The following is a 27156-nucleotide window of genomic DNA, read 5'->3' on the forward strand; positions in this document are numbered from 1 at the left end:
GCTCTTTCCAAGCATGTTTGAAGCTTCTGCTTGCTGATGGGGAGGCCATGAGAAGATAAATGCAGAAACTAGGCCTGTGGAAGCTTCTGGCCAACCTGGAGAGTGTGTGAAGCCATCCTCCCAGGCCTCTCTGCCTGGATTCCCAGCCTATTTTCAGCTGAGCTGTCAGGATGGGACCAGCCTGTTCTGGGCTGGTCCCATCCTGGGCTGGTAATGTTCCAGCAGAAAGGTTGATTTTTTTCTTTTTTTTCTTACATAGGTTGTTGGATTTTTAACAGTACTATCTGCCGCACTTTACATTTCAATCTTAAAACAACCAAAAATGTCAGTAGGCATTGCTTTTTTGCCAAAGGCAGATGCTACAGCAATGTAGATCCAAACTATAGCAAATTTGGATTTGGCGGCTGTGGCCAACATCACTGCAGATTCTAGGAAGGATCCCTCCTGGATGCTTTAGATTTGGGGAGGTTTGTTTGTTTGATTGTTTCTGAGACTTTGGATCTACAAAGTTTCAGATCACACAGTCATTTGTGAAGCAGTCATCAAGCAGAGCATGGTTTGAAATGTATCACTTCCCCATGAGCTGCTTTCTGAGAGTCACGGGACATGGGGAAAGGATGGAGAAAAGCCTCTGTGAGGGGAAAAAGTACACAGTTCTTAAGATAATGAAATGCTGGTGTGCTCCTAGCATTCAATTTTTCAGTGTAATCATCCCAGAGCAAGGATTTCCCAGGAAATCATGAAAGGTATTTATTTCTATTTTAAGATCAGCAAGATGGTACATTTATTTAATAAGAAGCTAGTCTTGCCAATAACCAGATGCTTAAGTCTTTCAAAACTCCTATTGATGACCAACTGTGCAAACAGTGGATATTTGGTGAACTTCATATGTGCAGACTTCTGTTCTAGTAGCTGCAGAAAAATATATAAGAAATACTGTCAGTCCTCAAGATTCTTAAAATTTCATTGAGGAGAACAAAATAAGCAAGCATAATAGCAAAATAATACAAACGTTTGTAAGTGGACTGTAGCCCTCCAGGCTCCTCTATCCATGGAATTCTCCAGGCAAGAATACTGGAGTGGGTACCCATTTCCTCCTCCAAGGGATCTTCCCGATCCGGGGATTGAACCCAGGTCTCCCCCATTGCAGGCAGATTCTTTAACCATCTGAGCCACCAGGGAAGCTCCCCCCTCCCCCCCACCAAAAGAAAACATTTGTAAAGGGCCATAAAAACTGAGAATGATTACGTTGTAATGAAGTGACATAATTGAGGAGGGGTAGAACATCATCGAACCACCAGAGTTGGATGGTACATTCCAGAATAATGAAAGTAAGTTTGCAGGAGATTTTCAAAGAGTATTGTAGGAATATACCTATTCTACCTATACTATAGAAACATACCTGTAACAGCTAGCCTGCCCAGTGTAGATACTTAATAAATGGGTGTTGTATAGGAAGTATGGGGATAGAATTCAAACTTGGTTTGGTTTTGTTTTAACCCTGAGTTATATATCCAAAGGCAAAGACAGGTTACCTCAAAATAACAGCAAAATTCTAGCAGCCCACGAACTTGAAATTGTCATGGGCTGTCTGCAAATCTGTGTTTTTCATGGCTCAGAGCAGAAGGCATTGGGGTTGGTTCTTTCTCTTCATTTGCTAGGATTCCCTCCCACCAGTGAACATTTATGCCGAATAGAGAATTTTAAGACTGGACCTGGTATTGCTACTACGTGTGTGTTTTCATTCAACAGTCCTCACCCTAACTTCACTAGAGGGTGTATTTGGTCCTATGTGTGTCAAAGACCAAATTATAGAAGCTGAAAAAGATGCAGTCCATGAACCTGGAGAGAGTAGGGTGTTTAGGAGCCAAAATTTCAAGGGAAAAAATACATGGGCAAACTGCTTGCCATTAGGAGCTATTTTCTTGGCACATTTGATTAAAGTGTATGCAAGCCTGACAGCTTTCTCCAGGCATCAACTGTCATGAATTTGTTCCAGTTCATAACCATTTAGGATTTTCCACCACTCTGTCAGCTTTCAAAGAAGAGGGTTAACTTCAGGCCCTCAAATGGAATTGGAAGTGGTTTGTTAATCCCTTTTAATCGGCTACTCCTGTAACCAAATGCACATGCTTATTTTTTTTTTTTCCTAGTTCAATTGTTAATGATATTAAATTGGCCATTGGAAACGAAATCATTCTATAGATATTTCCTGTAAGGTTTCTTAAGGCTGTCTCATGCTGCAGGGTTTTTTTGTGAGAGAACAATGAATTTTTATCATTTTCAATGATTGCCCTAACTTTTTACAGATGCCATCCCGCCCACTTTCTACAGACCGTACTTTAGAATTGTCCGATTTGATGTCTCCTCGATGGAGAAGAATGCTTCCAATTTGGTGAAGGCTGAGTTCAGAGTCTTTCGTTTACAGAACCCAAAAGCCAGAGTGCCTGAACAACGGATCGAGCTGTATCAGGTAATTTTGTTTGGGTTGTTTGAATGGGCAATGAGTTTTAAGTCTTAGGATAAAGGACTTAACTACAGACTGAATTTTTTCTGAACTGATACGTCATTTTCTACACTCACAATCATGGGACAGGCCCTTATTTGTTATTCATCTACAGTGACAGCTTATTCCTGAGTTGCTCAGGAAGACAGAACCTTTAATGTGAAGAGGGGAAGCTCTGAGTGTAAATGGCTGGAATGACCATCCTCTGGAAGGCTCCAGTCCTGAAATTCACCCCCTACTCTGGAAGGTCAGATGGTACAAGACCAATCTCACCCCAAGGAAAGAAGTCAGCCACCTTTCTTTTCTCATCTGATGGCCATCTCTTTCTCCTTTTCTTCCCTTCCTATTGTCTCCTCTCCATCCCTGTTACTCTCTTTTCTTCCCATCTTTGCTACTTCCTGTCTCTTCACTAACCTCATCCAGCCTCCTCTTCCTCTCTGGTTCTACTCAGGCTTTCCAGTCCATCCCCCACCAAATGCACATCCTCTGTTCACCTCTGCCCTCCATTATTTCAGGCAGCCCTGGCATCTCATCTCCCTAAGATCTCATCTTATCATCCTCATCTCATCTCACTGGGCAGCAGTGTCAAAAGATGGTGATGATGGTGGTGATGATGATGGTGATGAATGATGAATGATGATGGTGGTGGTGATGATGGTGATGAATGATGATGGTGGTGATGATGATGATTAATTATGGTGATGATGACGCTGATGATGGTGATGAGTGATGGTGATGATGATGATGGTGATGATGGCAGTGATGATGATGGTGCTGATGCCAAGTTACTGAGAGGTGAGAGATGTTCTTAACAGCTTATTACTCATGTGGCCTCAGCATGACCCAAGATCTTTAGGGGGTTCTGATGCACATGAAAGCACTGCTGTAAAAGCTCTGAGTCTAGTAGGGGAGGCAGACATGGTCATGGTGAATATGTCATCGTGTCATATAAACACGGTATGCAGGGGGCAGAGTTGGAAAGATTTCACTATGGACTTGATGTTTGGGTGGGGCCTCAAGAAGCATCTATTAAAGCAGGAAACAGGGTCTCCTTTGACGGGGCCTATAGAAGATACTTTAGAGATGGTGCTCAGTGCTAGGGGGTGAGGAAAGACTCCGGGAGAGGATTGCCCTCCAGGGAAGATATGTAAAAGGAGATGAACAAGGTCAAGAACAGACCCAAGAAACCCAATGTTATGGAGGAAACACGTGAGACAATATGACTGAGAAGCGGGCATATCTGAGGGAATGAGAGGAACTGACATCTGTAGGTGGACACCTCTAATTGTCCTGGATTGTAAACGTTTGGAAATTTGGTGAAGACTTTTCTTTGCATTTATTAGCAAAATGGAAAAATTACCACAAATAAATGTTGGTTATGAAATCTCAGAGAATGAAGTTAAAGCTGTTAAGAGTTTTCAAAAACTAGTTACATGTGTGTTCATGAAAAGTGATTCTTACTTATTATAATGGATCCTCAGGTACCTTCCTTGGAGACCTTCGAATTTTAAGGCATGTTCTAAAAGCATCAGACAGAGTCACCTTTCTGTGTACCAGACCCTCTGCTAAGCCCTTTATTAATATTATCTCTGTTCTTACAGCCCTGCTATGAAGTTTGCATGATGAGGCATCTTTTTTCCCCATTCATTGACATATACTAGGCACATAACATTGTATTAGTTCAAGTGGTACAATATAAGGGTTTAATATATGTATATATTGCAAAATGGTCTCCATAATAAGTTCAGTTAACACCCATTGCTTCACATACTCACGCGTCTGTTTTTCTTTGTGGGGAGAACTGCTAAGATTTACTCTAGTAGCAACTTTCAAATATTCCATCTAGTATTGCTAACTATGGTCACTATGTCATACATTACATCCCTAGAACTTACTCATCATGTAACTGGAAGTTTGTGCCTTTGGACCACCTTCACCCATTTGAAATATTCTTTCTACTCCTGTATTCTTTCTTGTTTTTACAGAAGGTGCTGAGTCACAGAGAAATTAAGTCCCTTGGCCAGAGTCACAGAGCTAGGAGGGGGCAGGGCTGGGATACAAGTCCAACTCTGACTCCCAAGTGCTCACTCCTCACCACATTTGCTGTTGGTAGCAAATCCTTTCCTACCTCTTTGCCTCAAAATCAGCCAGAATAGAAGAAAAATAAGAGAAACTAGGCCGGCCAGAGGGTGGAGTGATATTTGGAGGGAAAGCAAAGGCTGAGTTCTCTGAAAAAGCAGCTTGATCAAAGTTAGTCAGAGATATTAAAAGATGATTTGAAAATTAAAAACATGATCCCCTGTCCTCCTTTTTCTTCTTTTTTCAATTAAGACGCTCTTACATGCCTCCCTGTACAGATGGATTGTGCTCTCTGGCCCTGTTTTAATTATGTGACATGTGACTTCAGTTAATTGAAGGCAAGGTTTGTTAGGTTTTGTTGCCTGTAACGTAAGCTGCTAAATCACTATTATTCTTTGGCTCCTGACTTTTTGCCCTGAGGTGTGACCTCTGATAGTGGAATACTGATGGTTTGTCTTCCTCACAGAGGCTGTCTCATCTCCAGGAGGGGATCTGTACTTGGAGGCTGGAATTTAGAGGACTTTAATGAGTCCTCAAGGGATGTGTACATTCCCAGAGGTTACTGCAAGCACTGGCCGCCCCATGACATGAGCAGCAAGCTCTGTTCCAGTTAAAGTCCCCAAATTGGAAAAAATGGGGCTTCCCTGGTGGCTCAGCGGTAAAGAATCTGCCTGCCAAGCAGGAAAGACGGGTTCGATCCCTGAGTTGGGAAGATCTCCTGGAGAAGGAAATAGCAACCCACTCTAGTATTCTTGCCTGGACAGAGGAGCCTGGCAGGCTATAGTCCATGAGGTCTCAAAGAGACGACTTAGCGACTGAACAACAATTGGAAAAGGTACAGCTCAAGATGGAAGCCCATTGAATGGAGACTGTGACCTTGGGTTTGTTCAATGTCACTGAACACAGGAATCTGGGAAGGAGGTAGTTTTAAGGAAAATAAGAAAGACTAACATCTCCTTATCCATCTGGAGCTCAGCTATGTTGCAATCTAACCTCCTGAAACACAGCCAAGGTCCAGAAGTAAGTCAGAGAGATCCCTGAACACCTTCACAGAAGACTCAGCACACATGCAGCTGAATCACTGGAAAGGCAGCCTTTGGTCCTCTCTGGGACCAAGAAATTTGAAGCACTGGATAGGAAGGAGCGCTGGAGGAAGCCACTCTGACAGGAGGAGGTGAACCTTTAGACTTGCAGTGTTTGCCAGTGCACCCCAGTGATGCCACTTCAGAAAGTCACAGAATGCAATGTTTCTTATGGATAATTTTCCTAAATCTTATCCTGTTTTTAGTTAACCCAGTCTTTGTCTCTGCGACACCCTGCCTGCCTTCTGATACCTGCTGTGGCCTCATTGAAAATCCCATTTTGGCTTGTTTTTCTCCAACTTTCCACTTGTGTTCAGCGCATTTGGAAGTCTTTGCAGCCTTCAGTGGTAAAGCTCCCTGGTATAAAATTCCCTTCTGTCGGGGGACAGAAATGGATGCTTATGATAACAGCCTTGAATTATGTAGATGAGGCTAAATTATATTCAGGTAATAACTTGAACTCATGCCATAAAATGCTAGAGAGTTTTATATCCAAAATTGCTTAAAAGTTATTTTGAAAATAAAAGACTTAAATGGACTTAGTTGGAAAGATTTAAAAGACTTAGTTGGAAAGTTCAACTATTCAGAAGGACAAAGCCTCTGAAATTTCTAGAAGCCCTTTGATTACTGTATTACTTAACACATAGCTGACAGCCTACTTCCTAGAGGAAAAAGATAGGATCACTAGGAAGAGGTTTTCAGAGTGTTTAGATGGTTATATGGATGATTTATTAGGATTATTTACGACATTGATCTTAAGCAGGGGAAGAGTATGTGGGTGTGTGCTCATGTGCGCTCACATGTGGGTGTAGGAGATACTCCCCTACCTATAAAAGCCCTGGGGGAGCTTTTCTACAAGGCCTGCCCATGGCCTCTTTCCTGGAGATTCTCATTGTCCCTGGAAAAGAAAAGATTCCCCTGTGGAAAGATGTGGTTTCCAAGAGCTCTCCTTGTGATTCAGATCTGGTCATTTGCCATGGGCATCACAGATTTAAAACATATCCCAAGGCTGGGGGTCATTCTGTCCCATACTTGTAGATGGTTACTCTTTCTAGAGTCAGAATCCCTGGCAGGAAAGACCTAAGATAGCATTTCTGGGAGCAAGCTCAGAGTTAGTTTCATCTGGGGTTCTGCATCTGTTGATTTCTCCCTGCCCGGGAGAGTCAAGACACCCGAGCTTCTGTGGAAATCATGTTTAGTTTGGCAAGGCGACTCTCTCCTTCCCCTCTCTACAGAATAGTCTGTCAGAGCCGTGATGAATGGTGGTAACATAAAACCGTCCTGTCCTCCTCCTCCTCCTGACTTCTGTTATGTTCATGGACTCCAAAGAGCATATACTGGTGTGATCATGATATGATTTCAGATGGACAGCAATATCACACGGAATAGGAAAGGGATAAAGCCTTCTGATATGAAGGGAAAGAGGAAAACAGAAATTTTTTTCCAAATAGCAGTGACCCTTACTGTATTTTTAGAGATCTATGCCAAAGGCAGCCTTTATTGAAATGTATTCCGATAAAGCTCCAGTGCTCTGGGAATGTTTTTGAACCTACTAATATTTAGTAGAGCTCTCAGCCTTTTTGGAAAATTGAATACATCTTTATTTGATTAAATCACGCTTGTATTTATGATTAAAATCATGCCCAGAGTTATGAGAAGGGGAAAAAATAGGAAAGAGGAATCTTCTTCCATTTGGATATCGCCAGCATGAGCAAGTGAATCTGCCACCTTGGAGGAAGCTAAGTCCTCAAATTTACAAGCGAAGAAATGAGTCACCAAGAAATTAATAAGTTATTTAAGAGTGTCTACGAGCTTGTGGCCACATGAGACCACCAAGGAATACTTGTGTTTAGGGATGCTGACCTCCAAAGACTTTGGACCTTCCAGCTATTTATAGCTTCCTCTCACCAACTTATACCCTTTTCACACTTACTGCCCTTTTTAAAAAAAAAATTGAAGTCAAGTTGATTTATAATGTTGTGTTAGTTTCCATTGTATAGCAAAGTGATTCAGTTATATATATACATATATATGTATATATATTCTTTGTCAAGTTCTCTTCCCTTATAGATTATTACAGAATAATGAGTATACTTCCCTGTGATAAACAGTAGATCCTCAAACTCTTAATTTACACCCATCCCCCTCCCTTTTCATAAGTTTCTTTTTTTCTGACTGTGGCTCTGTTTACTGCTCATTTCAAACTTTATCACCTCTAGGATAATAAGATTTGTACCTTTATAACTTTTTTGATTAGTCCCTATGAGCCCCTCCTCCTCTCTAAGTAGTTTCAGGATGTACCCATGTGGTCTTCCCAGAAGAGGAGTCAGGCTTTTTCAGCTGAGGCTCAAGGGCCCAAGTGTCCAAGGCAGAAGCTGCCGGTCCACTTAAAGACAAGGTCCAAACCTAGCAGAGCTTCCCTTTCACCTTATTCTATTGATCAAATATGCTACAGGCACAATTCAAAGGGAAAGGAAATAGACCCCATCTGTTGATAGAAAGAGTGTCAAAGAAGTGGCACCCACCCTTAATCTGCCACATCAACACACTGTACAGGGTCATAGACAGAAAACTCTGAGTGAGCGCCTCCTAGCATTGGTACCAGCATTGATGCCAGTCATCCAACAATATGGAAGGAAAGCTATGACAAAACTAGACAGCATATTAAAGAACAGAGACATCACTTTGCTGACAAAGATCCAGATAGTCAAAGCTATGGTTTTTTTAGTAGTCATGTATGGATGTGAGAGTTAGACCATAAAGAAGGCTGAGCACTGAAGAACTGTACTTTTGAACTGTGGTGCTGGAGAAGACTCCTGAAAGTCCCTTGGGCTGCAGGGAGATCAAACCAGTCAATCCTAAAGGAGATCAACCCTGAATATTCATTGAAAGGACTGATGCTGAAGCTGAAGCTCCAATACTCTGGCTACCTGATGTAGAAGAGCTGACTCATTGGAAAAGACCAAGATGCTGGGAAAGATTGAGGGCAGGAGAAGGGGATGCAGAGGGTGTGGTGGTTGGATGGCATCACTGACTCGATGCACATGAGTTTAAGCAAGTTTCAGAGGTAGTGAAGGAGAAGGAAGCCTGGTGTGCTGCAGTCCACACTCTGCAAAGAGTCAGAGTTCAAACTTAGTGACTGAACAACATAAATAATCTAGCCATATATATCAGACTCAGCTTGTGCCTTGCAGTTTCTCAGGGTCTGGTGGAGGAACAGATGTGTAAATGGTGTTTCAATAGTACTGCCTTTCTTCTAATTGAAATATACCCAAGAGACTTCTAGTGCAAAATCTGGAGAATCCAGAGGAATGCCTCAGAACTCATTCCCTCCAGAAGGGAATTGTGAGAATTTGGCAACATCCTAACATCTTGGTTTGATTCCTTGGGTGGACAGGCAGATAATTCCAAGATAATATACCATCTGCCTGAATCAAGATATTTCTTTGAGCCCAGAAATACTTATAGCAGAAATATCTGAATGCATCAGCTTGAGATAGAAGTAAGTTTGGTGAATTACTATGCACAGTATTTTTTTTCATTTGCTAGTTCACTAGTCACCCTTAATGAGACAGCATGGTGTAGTGTTCAGTGGTGTGAGTATTGTGATCTAAATTTTATTAATAATTCCAGTTCACTTGCTGTTTATTGTAAGGGTGAAATAAAACCATGTATATAACTGCTGGATGGAGAGTGGGCAGTCGATCTATGTTAGTTCCCTTCCTTCCTTGTCATCTCTTAGATTTTGACTTCTAAGTCTTTACTTCTTCCAAGAAGAAGAGCCTTTTACAAAATTACCTATCAAAGTCAGTTGCCAGATTATTTTTAGGTTAATTTATTAGCTTGAGGCCACTGAAAGGAAAACAAAAGAACTCCCTGATGCAGTGTGATGTACTGGGTTGTTACATCATGAAACATCAGGAGAGATGTCATCTTCTCACATGGGGCTGGCGTGAGACCACAGAGGTTGCTGTCAGATAGCTTGCTAGAGTGCAGTCTGCTGGTGGTTCTCTGTTAATCAGTAGAAGATAAATGTGTTGGGGTGAAATGAGCTCAGTGGATTTCCAAGGAAACAGATTTCCTGACCTTGGGCATAGGAGGGGCAGTAGCGGTGTTTATTTTTGTAGAGATGGAGCATTCAGCTTCAGTTGAAGTTACCTTTGCCTTAATAAGGGACTCCCACCCCACCTATACTGGATACTCTATCACAGCTTTGATGAACAATCTGTGCTTCTGCTTTTCCTCATCCCTTTCTTTCATCCTTTGGATTTTATCTTATTTATTTTATGTTTTTGGACTATGCTGTATGGGTGGGATCTTAGTTCCCCAGCCAGGGGTTGAACCCTTGCTCCCTGAAGTGGAAGCACAGAATCCTAACCACTGGACCTCCAGGGAATTCCCAATCCTTGGATTTTAATGCCTAGTTGGATGTGCGCTTAGACAGGCTTGTCGAATGCGATGATTTCTTATCTTTAGAGATCTCTTGCAAGGCTATACAAAAACAGTGGCTAAATCTAAGTCACATCCATTTATCTCTGACCTCAAACTACAATACACAAGAAATGACTTCTCAGAGTTGCAAGTGAAAGCGTAACTTGATGATTATGGAGCAAAATAAATAAACGAAGATTTTAGTGGGAAGGAGTGAATCACCCACCACTTTAAATAAACATCATATCTCATCTCTGAGAAAGATTTTAAACTATGCACACCCCTAAGGCTTTACAGTGAAAATTCAAAGTAGATGGCCTCAACTTGCTTTTTAAGGGACTCTAAAGCTGCAATTCAACCCTGAATATTCACTCGCAGGACTGATGCTAAACTGAAGCTACAATAATTTGACCACCTGATGTGAAGAGTTGACTCATTGGGAAAGACCCTGATGCTGGGAAAGATTGAAGGCAAAAGAAGAGGGCAGCAGAGGATGAGATGGTTAGATGGTATCACCAACTAATTGGACATGAACTTTAGCAAACTCGGGGAGATAATGGAGAACAGGCAAGCCTGGCGCACTACAGTCCGTGGGGTCACAAAGAGTCAGACACAACTTGAGTGACTGAACAACAACAAAACTGCAGAATGAAGGATGAGGTTCTTGTCATTGCAAGGACCAGAGTACTCAATGGGGTTAATGAAAACTGCACCCTCTTCCTGATCCCAAGCCCATGCATGTGCACATGCGGATATGTGCCATCGTGCCGCACACACACACGCACACACACACACACGCACACACACGTGCACACACACGCACACACGCACACACACACACGTGCACACACACACACAGTTCAGCTTTCAGTTCTCATATTGCCCAAGGGTTTATAAAATATAAAGAGGTCAGCCAAGAAAACTGACTGTCTGTTAAATTAGACTTGCAAAAAGTGCCACTGAAAAAAAAAGTTATACTGTGCTCCTGTTGTCCAGAATTTTACAGCATACAATCCCCTTAATACTGATCCTGACTCTGGCACCACATTGGAGACACACGCGGTATAGTAACCCACTTAAAAAAAAGCCATGAGGTATAATAAACACTTTGTTTGCACAAGGCTATTAATATCTCAGGTCTTTGCAAACTGATCGAATGACATGCTCGCCTCGTAAGGAAATTGGATCGTTATCATTTGCATTAGGTTATGACGTTACCCAGAGTCTAGGAACCCTGTGAGCAGACGGGACCCCAAAAGTGGTGTAAACAGCTGCCCTTCCCCGCTGTATCAAAAAAAAATGTTAATAATCATGCAATTGTAACTAATTCTCTGTTCTTTTGCATAATGTGGCTCAGTAATCATGTTGATAATTATCACTGACATATGCATTACTAACCATGCCCAGGGCATTATTTTAAGTGCTTTATAATGAGTGAATTTAATCACTATAATAATCCTATTATTATCTTAATTTTACAAATGAGGAAACGGAGGCACAGAGAAGTTGAGCAACTTGTCCAGGCCACACAGCTTGGAAGAGACAGAGCCAGGATTTGAACCCAGGTGGCCTAGCTCCAGAGGCTGTGCTGTTGCTTACGTTATCCTACTGATAGGAGGGTCGCAGGCTTCGGAGTTGGGCCAGTGTGGGTTCCAAGTGTGACTTTGGGGAATCTGAGAAAGGCACAGCACCGAAATGATTTCTCTATCTGTTAAAAGTAAATAAAAACACCAAGTTGGCCAGGAGTTTGTAAGACATGAGCAAATGAATGGAAATTCCTAGCACAGTGAGTCTACTCAAAGGTTAGTACTATTGTTATTCCCAAAGCACTGATTTTGAACTTTTATGAGAAACCATCTCTTACATTTGCAATCTTTTCCAAATCTCTTAGTAATGAGAACACTCACCTTAGGCCCTAGCTCTCCGGGTCCTGGGTATGCAGTGGCTGTCCCATGAGTTTGCTTCAGGACTTCCTTAAATAATATTTTCAACTCACTCTGCAGGTGGTGGTCTCATTCAATTGCTGGTGAGTAGCTCTGGGTAGGAAAGAAAAGGAACATTGCAGCCAGTCAGCCCTGGGTTCACCTTTTGCCTTTTTTTGTTTATTAATATTAGTTTTTTGCTCTTACAAATCCCTCATCTCTCTGAGCCTCAGTTTTTCATCATCTGATGGAGATACAGTTCTTGTCTAATGAGTTGCTGTGAAGAGAGCACCACTGTGGAGTGTCTGGCACATTGGCTGTGTTAGGAGTGGATTATTTTCATCAGGGTTTTGCTTGTCATCTAGAACTTGTTTATATTTCCCCTAGAGTGGGTTTGTGATCATAAAACTACTCCTCGATGACGTCAGTCATCTCTGGTTGGATGATGTCATTCATCTCTGGTTGATGAGGTCTCCTCTGACCCATTTCCGGGGATCAGCAGAGCAGAGCAGGATTATGGGAACAGCCGAGGTGTTAGCGCTCTGGATGTTTGCTTTATCGGAACTCTGATGCAGCTCCGATGAGTTGACTCTGCGATGTATCTGGCTTTTCTTTTTGAAGAAACCATTACAGAATGGCCAACCCCAGGGAGGATGTCTTTGTACCTCTGCCTCACCACCACACAGACAGGCTCGATACCTGCTTCCTGTGTTGACTTCAATAGTTTTATTTTCATTGTATAATTGTATGCCAATTTTTCTATAACTCCACCAGGGTAAAAATTATGCCAAAGAAGGATATATGTTTATTTCCTGGTAGCAACAGTAATCAGAATATTTGGGGGAACTTTTGCTTTAGAACTGTTTAGAACCTACAAATACTGAACTGTGAATTCTTTCAATGGGGATGAATCTATATTTTCGAAAGATCCTGTTGATTCTGGAAAATGGCCGAAATGGCCAGTTGTTTTTTTTTTTTTTTTTTTGAGAAATTTGTTTTGTTTCAGTATTTCCACACTTTCTGTTTTTGGCTGTGCTGGGTCTTCACTACAACATCCAGGCTTCTCTGGTTGCAGTGCATGGAATCTAGAGCACGTGGGCTCAGTAGTTGCAGCCCATAGACTCCGTGGTTGTAGCGCATGGACTTAGCTGCTTTGCAGCATGTGGGCTCTTAGTTCCCTGACCAGGGATCGAACCTGCATCCCCTGCACTGGAAGGCAGATTTTTTTTTTTTTTAACCACCGGACCACCCGGGAGTTCCCAGCCAACAAAGTTTTAATGAAAGTCAAAAATAAAAATCGCTAAGTTGATTTTCCTATGTGATTTAAAGTGTTTAAAGGGTGGATCCAAAATCCAACCACTTCTAACTTCTCTGCCTCTGCTACACTGGTCCCAGGACTTGGACTTTTGTAAAGGCCTCATCTCACTGTTTGCACCCTGGCCCCGTTCAAGGCCATTTGCAACATGGCAGTGGGGCTGATTTCTCCCAAGAGGTTGCTTAGACCCAAATCTCCTGCCCAGAGCCCTGTCGAGGCTTCTTACCTCACTCTGTGTAAGAGCCAACAGCCTTCTTGTGCCTCGTGAGGCCGTCCCTGCCCCATTGCTCACTCGTCCCGCAGCCGTGACCGCCGCCACTCGAGGGGTTCTTCATCCTTCCCTCTTTGCTGCCCTCACCCTGGGCTCACCTCCTCCTCACGTCTGCAGCTGCTGTTCCTTCCACCCACAATGCTCTTTTCTGCTTCCCAGAAGCCTCTCTCTCATCATTCCTTCAGATTTTTCTTCAAATGTCACTCACTCAGAGACCTCCCTGGCCACCCTGTGTGATGTCTCAAGGTCCCTCTTCCTAACATGTACCATCCCTGGTTTTCACTGTTTGTTTCTCCTCCATACCCATGTCCTGTGGTACACTTGATCTTCTCTGTCTTCATCTTATTTATGATCTTGTCTGTACCTCTGGGGATAAACTCCCAGAACAGCACCTAGTGCATAGATGATGCTCGACAAACATCTCTGAATACACTGAAGGAACATTTCAAAATAAGATTTAAGTACAAACAACACTGTGGAAATAAGAGTGTAACATCATCAGGGGACTCTTGAGAAACATCATTTATTTGGATTTGGAAATGCTGCTAGATTTGTTTTAACCATAGCCGTATAGCTATTTATGAAGAAAGAAACATGGACCCATTTTCTGTTACTTATTCAGAGCTACTTCTGGTTAAGTGAATAATAACCATGTAGATAAAATACATACATATGTATATAATAAATTAGTGAAATTGATACTCTTGGGTAACCCATCAACACGGTAGAAAAGACAGGCTCTTTGTTTTTTTAGACTCATTACTTTAGAGTCACACCCCCTAAATTAAAGGGCTCAGCTGAATGTGAGCTGGGACTTGAATTATAGTACAGGTCACATGGATTGTTGGGAGCCAGGAAGAAAGAGAAGGGGGTTGGAAGTGTGTTCCCTAAGTATGTGTGTGTTCGTGTCGAGTTGCAGCAGGATTGGAAGGGGAGATTGAATGAGGAAATTAAGATATGGCCTCAGAGAGCTTGAGGTTTTGTTGGCAGGACTCGTTCACCCCATGGTAGGAAATAACCGGGTCGTTATCAGCATCCTCGGTACTGAGCTCTGTGGTTTGGCCCCAAGGACCAACTAGAACTACGGACTTGACTTTGTTTCCCTTCAGAGTCCATCACTGATGGTTGGAAGGCACGTGCCTCTTTCCTTGCCTGTGAGGATGTGACTTGTGACTGCTTGAATCATTTTCTCTGTTGTGTGATTTACATCCAATGGTCTTGTGAATGCTGTTGAGCTGCAGAGCATCAGAGACTTTCCATTTACACAAAGGACTCCTTCATCCCCCAGACCTGTAGAGATGCATTTGCTTGTTTATACAGATGTGCAGTCAGCACAAAGGCCTGTGTATGGAGACTGAAAAAAAGTGAAGGAAACAATAGGGAATTATGAGGTGTTTCCATCAAAGAGGAGAGGCTTTCCTGTGTGTATGTGTGTGTGTGTGTGTGTGTGTTGGTTTCCCCAGTAGCTCAGCTGGTAAAGAATCTGCCTGCAATGCAGGAGACCCTGGTTCAATTCCTGGGTCTGGAAGATTCCCTGGAGAAGGGATAGGCTACCCACTCCAGTATTCTTGGGCTTCCCTGGTGGCTCAGATGGTAAAGAATCTGGCTGCAATGCAGGAGACCTAAGTTCAATCCCTGGGTTGGGAAGATCCCCAGGAGAAAAAAATGGCAACCCATTCCAGTATTCTTGCTTGGAGACTCCTCATGGACAGAGGATTCTGGCGAGCTACAGTCCATGGGGTTGCAAAGAGTTGAACACAAATGAACCACTAAGCACGTATCTGTGTATATATTAATATATTGTGTACGTGTATGTATGAGTGTGTATATATGTGGGGATGTACATTTGTGTGGTGTGTATGTATATGTGTAGCTTGCAAGTATCGCTTCCATAAAGGTCATTAAAGCCCTCTGTATGCCATACTTTATTAATTGCACTTGGATCTGTATAACATAGTAGCATATCAATGTTCATTACTTTGGTCAGTAAAGAGAAAGAGTTACTATCAGACATAATAATGTAGATTTCTCAGCTCCAAAGAGACTACGTTGTCAGGTGAGTCTTCCTTTCAAAGTTGATGTGCATTCTGTAGGCTTCTACTGTAAAGGATCTCATGAAGCTCTTATTGCTAAGTCGCTTCAGTCGTGTCCGAGTCTGTGCAACCCCCATAGACGGCAGCCCACCAGGCTGTGCCGTCCCTGGGATTCTCCAGGCAAGAACATGAGTGGGTTGCCATTTCCTTCTCCAATGCATGAAAGTGAAAAGTGAAAGCGAAGTCGCTCAGTTGTGTCCAACTCTTTGTGACCCCATGGACTGCAGCCCACCAGGCTCCTCCATCCTTGAGATTTTCCAGGCAAGAGTATTGGAGTTCTTATGAAGTACAAATTCCTTACAGCCCCCTAGAGGGATACAGACACAGGAGAGCCATGGCAATTACAGGATGTGGTGATGGGAGAAGGAGGCTAAGAGCTGGGTCTGTTAGGCCACTTTTCAAAAGATTCATGCACTATGTGAGCTTGTTAGACACCCACAAGATGACCCAGCATTGCTCAAGGAGGCTGCAGTTAAATAGGGCTGGGGGGTTATGTTTATGCCTCATGGAAGAGAAGTCTTTACCCAATTCTGCTCTAAGACCCCACTTTCTTTTACATAGAAATTCAGCTCTCTTGCTTTTTGTCATCATTTTCATTCCCACAGTGAAATATATTAAGTAAATTAAAATGCTGTATAAAATCATTTACATTGTTTGGTGATTCTTTGTCATCATAGTTAGACAGAGATAAAGATATATAGATACAAATATCTATCTATGAAGTCTCTGTGAAGTGTGTGTCATATGTATGTATGAAATTCTGAGAAGTAGTTTCTATCACTTCTAAAAGATTGATTGTTCAGGGGCTTATATATCATTTGATCATATATGTCTTTCTAATGATGTCTGTTAGTCAATAAGAATTTACCAAAGTTGGACCATGTAAACTGCAGTGGAAAATACTCTTTGGAAAAATAAGAAAGTGCTTTTTGCTTTGAAGAACTTCCTAATCAGACTGAGCATTGAAAATACCCAACCCTGTGTAATGTATGAACATCTAGTGTTATAAGCCTTCAAAATAGATACAATAGGCATCCTGACCCTCAGCACTTCAGAACGTGACCTTATTTGGAAATAGGTGCATTGCAGATGTAATTAGTTAACATGAGGTTATACCGGGATAGGGTAGTCTTCTAATTTAATACGGGCAGTTTCCTTCTAAGAGGACAGCTGTGTGCACATGAAAAGATGTGGAACATCCCCAATTATTATTAATAGAGAATTGCAAGTCAGAACTACAATGTGGTGTCACCTAACACTGATGGCCATCAGAATGGCCATCATAAAAAAATTTACAAATAACAAATGCTAGACAGAGTGTGGAGAAAAAGGAATCCTCCCACACTGTTGGGAATGTAAATTGGCACAGCAGCTATAGAGAACAGTATGGAGACTCCTTAAAAAACTAAAAAATAGAGCTATCATATGATCCTACAATCCCACTCTTGGGTATATATACAGAGAAATACGTGCATCTCAATGTTCATAGTGGCACTATTTACAATAGCTAAAACATGGAAGAACCTAAGTTAACATTGATACATGAATGGATAAAGAAGATGTGGTACAATGATATATACAATAATGTACACAAGATATATACAATGGAATGTTACTCAGCCATAAAAGAATGAAATAGCGCCATTTGCAGCAACATGGGTGGACCCAGAGTTTATCATACTCAGGAAGTGATGGTTTATGTTTGCCTGACTTCAAAGCCTAGTGTAGGAACCTTTTCCCTACACTAATGATTTCCAAAGGCACTTGGCAAACGCCATGGGTTTTTCAAAGAAATCTAAGGAACTACAGAGGGTATGGAATGTCTTAATCAACCCGATGAAAATATTGGATGCATAGTGATTGGTACTATGGCAAGGATAGTTGAGATGCTGAATAGCAAAGTTAAGGTTCAGAGAGATTCTAAAGTGCTAAAAACCCAAGTCAAAAAAGAACTTCAAAGTTACTGGAGACATATATCTAATTTGCATTTAGATTCAAAAATGAACTGTGTCAGTATATACTAGAAAGGTAGTTCTCTGAGTAGTTCCGAGACCAGCAGTTGGTGCATCACCAAGGAAGATGTTAGAAATACAAGTTCTTGTGCCTCTCTTATCCCTATTAAATCAGAAGCTCTAGAGATGTTTTAATAAGCCCTCTAGTTGTGTCAGTGCAGGCTGAAGTTGGAGAACCACTGGCTAGAAAAACCAACCTCCTTCTCTCCCTTTCTTCATTTCTTTGTCTTTATTCAATGTCATTCCAGAAAGGACTTGGGGTGGAAAATCTGACTAAACGGTTTGTGTAAGAACAAAGGTTTTATTTTATGAAAAGTTTAGACTCAGTGGTGTGATGTGGCTGCTGCCAAAAATAAAGAGTTGGCATTGGAAATAGTGACCAGAACAAGGGAAGCAAGAGGCAGCCCTCTCCCCATTTGGCATATTCTCTATATTTGCCATATTGCACTAGACTGTACCTGGAGTTTGTTGAGGAACTGATTTTCAGAGGGATATTGAAAAGGGGTTTGACAAGGATGGCAGAGCTCCACAAACCTTGTCTTGAAGGAAGAAGTTGAGGAAAGCCCCCTCCTATGATGGGGGCTGACATTGAGAAGAAAGAGAACTTGACATCTTGTTCCAGAGGGCAGAAAACATACAGTGTTGGAAAGCCCCTCCCACTGGTATGAACGGGGCAAGATGTTTCCAGGCTTTTTCTGCAAGGTGTTGGCAATCCAGGTAAGTCCCTCAGGCTTTTTCTCCTCCAGCTGTAGTATTTAGATGATAAGGGCTAGAATGTCCACTCCACAGGTGTCTGTAAAGACTGAGAAATGTGACAATGTTTCAATATTTGAAAAACTAGCATAATTGTATGATGATGAACCAATGGTACTGTTATTAACTAAGACAAGTTGATGGAAATTTTAAGTTCAAGATGAAGAAAAATTTCAACCTACCAGTTGGCCCAAAGAAGGATGATCTTCCTCAACAAGTAGCAAGTTCACTGTCATGAGAGGTCTTCAGATCAAGACAGAGATGTTAGAGGATGAATTGTTTCGGTTTAGAGAGATGGCCCCTAAGTGCCTCTCTGACGCTTGCATTTCATGACACAGAGATTAGTGACTCGAGGTGAGGTTGATCTAAGAGATTGGTGCTTGGAGCTAGCAGAATGAAGGTTTAATTTGGCATTGCCTCATCACTCTGTGCACGCCAATACATGCCACAGCAAACATTTTAAACACTGAAATGCATTTAAACCTTAAGTACATTTAAGCATTAAGTACATTAAAAATCAGGCTTCCCAGGTGGTGCTAGTGGTAAAGAACCTGCCTACCAATGCAGGAGACATGAGGTGCAGGTTTGATCCCTGAGTTGGGAAGATCCCTTGGAGGAGGGCGTGGTAACCCACTCCAGTATTCTTGCCTGGAGAATCCCGTGGACAGAGGAGGCTGGTGGGCTACAGTCCGTAGGGTCGCACAGAGTCAGACATGACTGAAGCAACTTAGCATGCATGCACATTAAAAACACTTAAAAAGTCCATCCATGTCTCTACAAATGAACCAGTTTTGTTCCTTTTTATGGCTGAGTAATATTTCTTTGTATGTATGTACCACATCTTCTTTATCCATTCCTCTGTCAAGGGGCATGTAGGTCTTTTCCATGGCCTGCTGCTACTGCTAAGTCGCTTCAGTCATGTCCAACTCTGTGCGGCCCCATAGATGGCAGCCCACCAGGCTCCACCGTCCCTGGGATTCTCCAGGCAAGAACACTGGAGTGGGTTGCCATTTCCTTCTTCAATGCATGACAGTGAAAAGTGAAAGTGAAGACGTTCAGTCGTGTCTGACTCGTCGCGACCCCATGGACTTCAGCCTCCCAGTCTCCTCCATCCATGGGATTTTCCAGGCAAGGGTACTGGAGTGGGGTGCCATTGTCTTCTCCGTTTCCATGGCCTGGCTACTATAAATAGTGCTGCAGTAAACACTGTGGTGCATGTGTATTTTTACATTATGTTTTTCTCTGCATATATGCCCAGCAGTGGGATTGCTGGGTATATGGTAGTTCTATTTTTTAATGAACTTTCATACTGTTCTTCATACTGAGGAGGGAAGGAGAGTGGAATGGATTGGGAAATTGGGATTGGAATATATACAATACTATGTTTAAAATAGATAAGTAATGAGAACCTACTGTATAGCTTACAGAAACCTACTCAGTGCTCTGTGGTGACCAAACTTGGAAGGAAATCCAAAAAATAACCACACACACATATAGCTGATTCATTTTATTATATGGTAGAAACTAACACAACATTGTAAAGCAACTATAGTCCAGTAAAAATTAATTTAAAAAAAGAAAGAAATATAAAAAAAATTAAGAAGGAACAAGATGGGCCCACACTAGATAACCTCATTTTCATTTTTCTCTCCTATGATTAAATCTCTCTTTCCATTAAAAGTCTGGTTGAATGGGCCCCTAGGTTTTTCTATAGATCTATTGATGTCTGAATATGGAAAGTAAATTAGAATTCCCAGTGCTTTCTTATAACTCTTTGCAATGTTTCATAGGAATGGAAGAGGTGTCTTCTTTGGGTTCTAAGCCAAATCCTGAATTGATTTACATCATTTTCCCTTTAAGACTAAGATTTCCTCTGGCTATAATTCTGTATCTAAAGTTCTATTTCTTCTTTTTTTTCCCTTGCTCCTAAACTATTGGGTAACATTGGTGACTTTTGCCTCTCTCCACTCCCTGATTGGCTGGTTTCCAGTGTCAGAGAGATGAATGGATCCTTTTGTGCAAGGAGTTTTGTAATTTAGGGAAGAACTGAGAGGTTTGCCAAAGATAGTATGTGGGCATTTTACACATATTACAGATAATGTGTATATATCAATAACATAATGAAGGTACCATTCAGGCATCGCTGTGGGTGGTAGCTAAGTAAGAGACAGCTATATCTCATTTTTAATATATTAGAGACTCTCTTCTAATTTAGTCAACAACAGTTGTTGGTCTGTTATTTAAAGAAAAAAGTCAGTTAAAGCAAAAACTTTAGAAAAAAATTATAAAAGCAAAATTTGGGGGAAAGCAGGAGGTAAACTTTTATTTTAACTTAAAATGTATGTATGTGTGTGTATATATATGTTTAACACACACACACCCTAACGCAATTTAAATGCTGAGTTTTTTGTAAAAGACCAAGGACTCTTCTTTGACTATAGCTCTGTCTGTTGCCAATCCAGGGCTTCCAGGTGGCTTAGTATTAAAGAATCTGCCCGTCAGTGCAGGAGACGTGAGAGACAAGATCCCTGGGTCAGGAATATCCTCTGGAGAAGGGAATGGCAATCCATTCCAATATTCCTCCCTGGAGAACCCCATGAATGAGGAGCCTGGCGGGCTGCAGTCCATAGGGTCACAAAGAGTTGGACATGATTTACCAACTGAGCAATGACAACAAATTGCCAATCCATGTCTTATATTTTGCCTAAACCACATCCGTAGCTCATTGTCAATGATTTCTAGTTTTTAGTTTCTTTGAGGGAGAGATTCATTTCAGGACATCTGCTAAGAGAACAGAGTGCAGGATCCTTCTAGATTTTTAGTATATTGTTTTTTCTTAGTTTGATAGCTGTCTCTCCCACATCTAAAATCGGAAAAAAAATTATCACAGTAAAATACACATAACATAGAATTTAACTTTTAACCATTTTTTAGAGTATACAATTCGGTGGCATCAAATAAATTCACAATGTTGTCCAACCATCACTGCTATCCATTTATAGAAACCTTTTCATCATCCTAGATGGAAACTGTGCCCATAAAAAATAACTCCCCATTCCTGCTATCCCCCAGCCCCTGGTCACCTCTGTCCTACTTTATATCTTCATAAATTTGCCTATTCTAGGTATCTTGTGTAAGTGAAATTGTACAATATTTGTCTTTTTGTGTCTGGTTTATTTGACTTAGCATAATGTTTTCAAGATTCATCCATGTTTTAATATGTCAGCATTTCATTACTTTTCATGGCTGAGTAGTATTCTATTGTATGTGTAGACTGCATTTTCTTTATCTGTATATCTGTTAATAGACACTTGGGTTGTTTTTATCATTTGCTGCTGCTAAGTCACTTCAGTCGTGTCTGACTCTGTGCAACCCCATAGACGGCAGCCCACCAGGCTCCCCCATCCCTGGGACTCTTCAGGCAAGAATACTGCAGTGGGGTGCCATTTCCTTCTCCAATGCATGAAAGTGAAAAGTGAAAGTGAAGTCGCTCAGTCGTGTCCAACTCTTAGCAACCTCAAGGACTGCAACCTACCAGGCTCCTCTGTCCATGAGATTTTCCAGGGAAGAGTACTGGAGTGGGGTGCCATTTTATCATTTAGCTATTGTGAATAATGCTGCTATGAACACTGGTATACAAGTATTTATTTGAGTCCCTATTTTAAATTCTTTAGGGTATGTATCTAGGAGTAGAATTGCTAGATTATATGGTAATTGCATGTTTACCTTTTTGAGGACTCACCAAACTATTTTTCAAAAAAAATTTTTTTTTTAAAGAAACTTGTTTTAGGAAGACTTTCTAAGGCATTCAGCTCGGTTCTCACAGAAGCATAGCTTTCTTTACATTTGGTCCTGTATTTCATCAGTTTCTAGAACATCTAAAGAACTTGGATAATTACAATATCATGTTCAACTTGATATTGAACAGGCTTAGAAAGATATGCGATTGATACTCGCTAAGCACTCAACTGGTAAGACCAGAAGTCCTTGGAACATACTAAAGAGTACCTTTCCAGTAATGAATCCCAGTGTGCTGCTGCCATCAGCCAATACCTATTATAGGAAAAATGGAGAACACTGGTTAATCTGGGCAGTAAAACAGCAGCCAGTTAAGAGTTTTTACCATTCAACTAAATTATCTTTGTCATGATAAAATGTACAAAGGAATTTAGAAACGATTGTCATTCTAGGAAAAAATAACATCCAGGACTGTTAACATCAATACACTTGTTGGAACACTAGCAGAAGGCTGACAGAAAAGGCTAAATAGAATGGGAAGTTGACCGAGGTGGTCATTTTTGTATCAACTCTTGAATTTAAGAAAATTCTACTCGATAAAAGCAGTGGGTTGATTTTCTTTCCTTACAGCTTAATTTAGCTTGGGTGATAAATGGAGGATAAACAGGGAATAGGGAGAGTGTGCCTATTCTTAGAAAATACCTTTCAAGTTAAGATTCGAGACTTTGGGATGTGATTAGAAGGTTTTCTAGCCAGTTCTGAAATTAAATCACCGAGCTGTAGAAGGAGTACTTTTATACAGCATCATCCATCCTTATTGGTGACCCAAGTGATTAAAGGTTTGGGAAACTGGCCCTCAAAATATGGGCTAAAGGAATTGGGTTTATTTAGCTTAGAGAGGGAGACTGAGCATGCTGAGGGGGACTTAATAATAGTCTCCAAGAATATGAGGGATATTCTATGAGTGATGGAAAGCAGCTGTTTCCTGTTTCCACTAAGGACTGGATAAGAAAGAATGGAGTTAAGTTGCAACAAGTGGGTTTAAGAACTCCTTGGCCATAAAGTTCAAGACAACAAACCCACAAGACCAAAGTCACTTCTCTGTTTCAGAATTTGGTAGCTCACTAGCTGTCTTTCTTGGTGGTTTCAAATGGCCTGTTCTTGAACTAGTAAAAAGATATGGAGGACCTTTCACCCGTGTGAGAGTATGAGGTTGTCCGATGTCAGAATGTAAAAGTGTTCTGTGGCTGAGGAAGCACTTATCTTCTAATGAGATTTAAAGAGAAAAAAATTCAGAATCTCTTTGCTCCTCCTTGATTTGATTTTAAAGCCAGATAATCTGGATTTACCTTCTCTATAAGACACATTTAATTAGATTTGCTAGTGTGCATTTTTTCTGCCCATGTTGTCAATGCGGTCATGATTTTTTTTTTAAATCCTGTATTGTTAGTGAGATTGTGTGTATTTGTATATATACACATATGTGAAAAGTGAAAGTGTTCGTTGCTCAGTCCTGTCCAACTGTTTGTGACCAATGGACTGTAGCCTGCAAGGCTCCTCTGTCCATGGAATTCTCCAGGCAAGAATACTAGAGTGGATAGCCATTCCCTTCTCTGTGGAATCTTCCCAAGCCAGGGATCCAACCTGGGTCTTTTGCATTGCAGGTAGATTCTTTACCATCTGAGCTACCAGGGTAGGCCCACATACACATACACACACACATATGTTTATACAGACATATATTATATCTTAAGTTATGAGATATATACATATATCTCACAGATACATATTGAAGATATTTGATATATGATAGATATATATTTATCAGATGTAATTAATTCAAATGAAAGCAATGTTTTGTTCTAGACAGTGCATCTAAGTATTAGGGATATGAAGATGAATAAGACATACACTATGCTAATTAGAGCTTCCCAGGTGGCACTGGGAAAAAGCTGACTTAACACTCAACATTCAAAAAACTAAGATCATGGCATCCAGTCCCATCACTTCATGGCAAATAGATGGGGAAACAATGGAAACAGTGACAGACTTTATTTTCCTGGGCTCCAAAATTACTGCAGATGGTAACTGCAGCCGTGAAATTAAAAGATGCTTGCTCCTTGGAAGAAAAGCTGTGACAAACCTAGACAGTGTATCAAAAAGCAGAGACATTACTTTGCTGACAAAGGTCCATCTAGTCAAAGCTATGGTTTTTCCAGTAGTCATGTATAAATGTGAAAGTTGGACAATAAAGTAGGCTGAGAGTCAAAGAACTGATGCTTTTGAGCTGTGGTGTTTGAGAAGACTCTTGAGAATCCTTTGGTCTGCAAGGAAATCAAACCAATCAATCCTGAAGGAAATCAGTCCTGAATATTCATTAGAAGGACTGATGCTGAAGCTGAAGCTCCAGTACTTTGGCCACCGGATGCAAAGAGCCAACTCATTAGAAAAGACCCTGATGCTGGGAAAGATTGAAGGTAGGAGGAGATGGGGAAGACAGAGGACAAGATGGTTGGATGGCATCACCAACTCAATAGACATGAGGTTGCGCAAACTCCGGGAGATGGTGAAGGACAGGGAAGCCTGGAGTGCTGCAGGCCATGGGGTTGCAAAGAGTCAGACACGACTGAGTGGCTGAATAACAACAAGGTGACTCTAGTGGTAAGGAATCTGCCTGCAATGCAGGAGACATAAGAGACACGGGTTCAGTCCCTGGGTCAGAAAGACCCCCTGAAGGAGGGCATGACAACCCACTCCAGCATTCTTGCCTAGAGAACGCCATGGACAGAGGAGCCTGGTGGGCTACAATCCATAGGGTTACAAAGAGTCAGACATGATTGAACTGACTTAGCATGCACATGTCAATTAGGAACAAAGCAAGTACACAAAGAGTTATGAAATAATGCATCATGATAGAAAGTCAGCTAGAGGAAGATTTAAAGTTGGAAAGGTGAGCTTTGGGAATGTTACAGTTTTTAGTCAATGAGGCAGATGGAAATGCCTGAAAATGTCTTCTCAACTATTGTTTTACCCTTGCTATTCTATGTTAGGTGAATTGTACTGTTTTTCCTGAATTGGATAGGTAGTGTCTTATTTCCCCAACTGGGAGTATTTCCAAGGCAGGAAATCAAATCAAGGTTTGATTTCCAGAGGATAGAACTGTTAAGTTGCATCTTGAAAGTTATAGGTATGTCAACATTAACTAACTACATATATGTCTCACGTGGTATATTTTCATCTTCTATCAACATTTACTATAATCTTCTTAGAAATATTTGCCTCTGTCATTGACTGTTTTCTGTCATCTGGAAAGGGGTAAGAGTGAATTGTGATCCAAGGGGATTCTCACAACTCTTTTGGCCTTCAAGAATCCAGCATCAGAGTTGAAAAAATAACTTGGAATTGCTTTGAATCATTTGTTCACTGTGAGGCTTTGGGCAACTTATTTAACCTCTCTGAGTTTCGGTTTCTTTCATCTACTTGACAGGAATGTTTTCAGGATTAAATTAAATGAAATAATGTGTGCCAAACTCAGGGCCCATGTACTCAGCCCTTAAGTCATGTTTCTTCCTTTAGTTCACAAAGGGCATCTCTTGTGTATGGTAGGATCACAATTACCTCTAGATTCTCTGCACATAGTGGGGTTTGTTGCATTTGAGAGGCAGGCTTGTAGAGTAAGGTTAGTCTAAATATTCGTGAGGACGTCCAAAGTCCAGTTATATGATTTGCTCCCTATTTTGTACTTACTTAATCCAAAAGAAGCTCTCATACATTGGCCACCTGATGCGAAGAGCCAACTCATTGGAAAAAACCCTGATGCTGGGAAAGGTTAAAGGCAAAAGGAGAAGGGGGCAACAGAAGATGAGATGGTTAGATAGTATCTCTGACTCAATGTACATGAACTTGAGCAAATTCTGGGACATAGTGAAGGACAGGGAAGCCTGACATGCTTAGTCCTAGGCGCTGCAAGGAGTCGGACACAACTTAGTGACTGAACAACAATCCAGAAAATAAAATAGTCTACTTTAATGCCAAATTTCCTAGGAATTGTCTGTTGTTGGACTGCTTGAAACCAATGATGTGCACACATGGAAGGAAAATGCATTGTAAAATCTGCAGGAACACTATGTGTTTTGTTTTACAAGGATTAAAGGAGCATAAATCAATCTTCTAGATATGCAGGCAGTCCTATTAATAGACATTGATTAAGTCAAGTGCTGTGCTTTGAAATGATATCAAATTGATGACCTGATCCCAGCCCTGGCAAGGTATATGAAATTGTTGGAGAGACCAAACATGTATACATGAAGTAACCACATCACGGTTAGACTTAGTCTCAGGAAATAAATATAAAGCAACAGGGCTTGAGCCTATAAGTACTGAGGAGAGGCAGGATATGGGTTTGGGTAGGGATTTAATCTAGTTCTTGGAGACTTAGAGTCGTGGTTTGACTGGTTCATAAAACACTATCATTTAAAGACAGAAAGTTTTTTAAAAAAGCAACTTAAAATGCTCACTTCCTATAGAAACCCAAGAACAGACTGCAGTTGCTCTTAACTTATTTGAAATAAATGCATCTTTCTAAATTGTTAGCGTTCAGGCTGATTTCCTTTCAGACTCTCCCTCCACGCCGTGCCAGATTGCTCCTGCCCAAATTCGTTCTTTGTCTGCGGGATGTGGAATATCCTTATAAATCATAACAAGTCACAGGGAGAGCAAAAATCCCAGCTAGAGACTTACCTCCAAAGTTGAGGCATGTCCCATATTTTATTAAAATGGTGGTGGATTTAGGAACCAAGATTAGGGCCTTTGTCTCTTTATTTGAAGAAGATTTATATTCAGAGCCTTCCAAGGGTGAGCCCGGATCCTCTGACCTGGACCAGTCCTCTGGTCCCTCCCCACATCCCAGCTCCCCATATGAAACGGGAAGCAGAACAACAAAACCATTAACTAA

General features: G+C 41.3%; 1 protein-coding gene across 2 annotated transcripts in view; it reads left to right on the plus strand.

Moving 5' to 3' along the window:
* Window positions 1-27156, plus strand: part of TGFB2 (transforming growth factor beta 2) — an 89524-nt gene that overhangs the window by 53768 nt on the left and 8600 nt on the right. For both annotated transcript variants that reach the window (XM_068986114.1, XM_068986115.1), the window contains one exon: window positions 2310-2473. In XM_068986114.1, the coding sequence (XP_068842215.1) occupies window positions 2310-2473 (164 nt within the window). The remainder of the gene's footprint in view (window positions 1-2309; window positions 2474-27156) is intronic.

The sequence above is a fragment of the Capricornis sumatraensis genome, chromosome 14 (assembly GCF_032405125.1).
Source record: "Capricornis sumatraensis isolate serow.1 chromosome 14, serow.2, whole genome shotgun sequence".
Classification (NCBI taxonomy): Eukaryota; Metazoa; Chordata; class Mammalia; order Artiodactyla; family Bovidae; genus Capricornis; species Capricornis sumatraensis.